This window comes from Penaeus japonicus, unplaced genomic scaffold, assembly GCF_977035675.1.
Source record: "Penaeus japonicus unplaced genomic scaffold, GWHDUDI00000001_assembly GWHDUDI00000005, whole genome shotgun sequence".
In the NCBI taxonomy this organism is placed as follows: domain Eukaryota; kingdom Metazoa; phylum Arthropoda; class Malacostraca; order Decapoda; family Penaeidae; genus Penaeus; species Penaeus japonicus.
Window position 1 is genome coordinate 37,036,256 of NW_028234407.1, and position 1,541 is coordinate 37,037,796.

The following is a 1,541-nucleotide window of genomic DNA, read 5'->3' on the forward strand; positions in this document are numbered from 1 at the left end:
TTGATCTAATATTTATATATCTAATATCGGTTTGTTTAAATTGATCTAATATTTGTATATCTAATATATGTTTGTTTAAATTGATCTAATATTTGTATATCTAATATATGTTTGTTTAAATTGATCTAATATTTATATATCTAATATCGGTTTGTTTAAATTGATCTAATATTTGTATATCTAATATATGTTTGTTTAAATTGATCTAATATTTGTATATCTAATATATGTTTGTTTAAATTGATCTAATATTTATATATCTAAAATTTGTTAATTGATCTAATATTTGTATATCTAATATATATTTGTTTAAATTGATCTAATATTTATATATCTAATATCGGTTTGTTTAAATTGATCTAATATTTATATATCTAATGTCGGTTTGTTTAAATTGATCTAATATTTGTATATCTAATAACTGTATGTATTGAAATTATAGAAATACACATCAAACGAATCTTCTGAATAAAGGAAACATCAGTGGAATCTATAGAAATCCTTCCCGACGACTAATAATCACCAGGATGCAAATCACCGGATGACTGCAATCAAAGAACTTGAGATGACGACGTTCATATCAACTTACCAGCGCAGAACGAAATTCCCCGCGGCTGGCAATAAACCAAAACCTCACCTGCAACAAAGAAAGAAAGAAAAAAAATATATTAGATTAGGGAATTCCCCAGCTAGGAGCAATTGTGTATATATATGTCTCGTCGACGACTTAGCAAAATACCAGATGAAAATGTATTGGTCCATTGCGAACAGCCACGGGGATACTAAGATAGCGAGAAGAGGGGGGGGGGGGAGGGGGAGGGGAGGGTGTTTACCTGCCTGCTGGATCACAAAGTTGTAAAAAAGTAAATAAATAAAAGGAAAACAAAAAAGAACAGATTATAGGAGAGTGTGTTTGTCGGATCACATCACAGGCCTGCCAACACTTCCGATAGCTGTTGTGGGGCGATAAAAATGCAACATCCGAGGCAACACCGTCTCGCAAGTTTTTCCGTCGCAGCTTCACTGCACAAGGGATGATCTCACTGGAAGCATCGCGTCGAAAGCGATTCAAAAAATTCAATTCACGGGCTACAGGCAAACAAAACCGACCGCCACAAACAAGCAGACATTCGACCGAGTCATTTACAGGATCGCGTGACTTTGAAGACGCATTAAGGTACTAAGATATCAATTTCGCCGCGGAATGGCACACGTTCAAACGCGTTACGACCCCGCCGAACAGCGCGAGATGAGAACGCCGAGTGCACGATAAGGGCACCAAAACAACCCACGCCCCGCCCCCATCCACAAAAACATCAAATCAAACCCCCTCCCCCCCCCCCCACAAAAAAACTCCCCCCAAAAACCCCAAAAATCCCCCCCCCCCAAATTTCAACTCCCTTCATCAAAAAAATTTTTAAAATTAACCTCTAACATCTACCCCCCCCCCCTTTATCCCCCCCCCATAATTTAAAAACCCCCCACCCCCCCCAACCCCAAACACACCCCCCCCCCCCAACCCCCCCACCCCCCCCAATCCC

General features: G+C 38.8%; 1 protein-coding gene across 1 annotated transcript in view; it reads right to left on the minus strand.

Moving 5' to 3' along the window:
• Positions 1-360: 360 nt before the first annotated feature.
• LOC147471865 (uncharacterized) overlaps positions 361-1,541 on the minus strand; it is a 400,138-nt gene continuing 398,957 nt past the window's right edge. Inside the window, exon 2 of the mRNA XM_086536767.1 lies at positions 361-637. Within this exon, the coding sequence (XP_086392893.1) occupies positions 576-637 (62 nt within the window). The 3' untranslated portion in view covers positions 361-575. The remainder of the gene's footprint in view (positions 638-1,541) is intronic.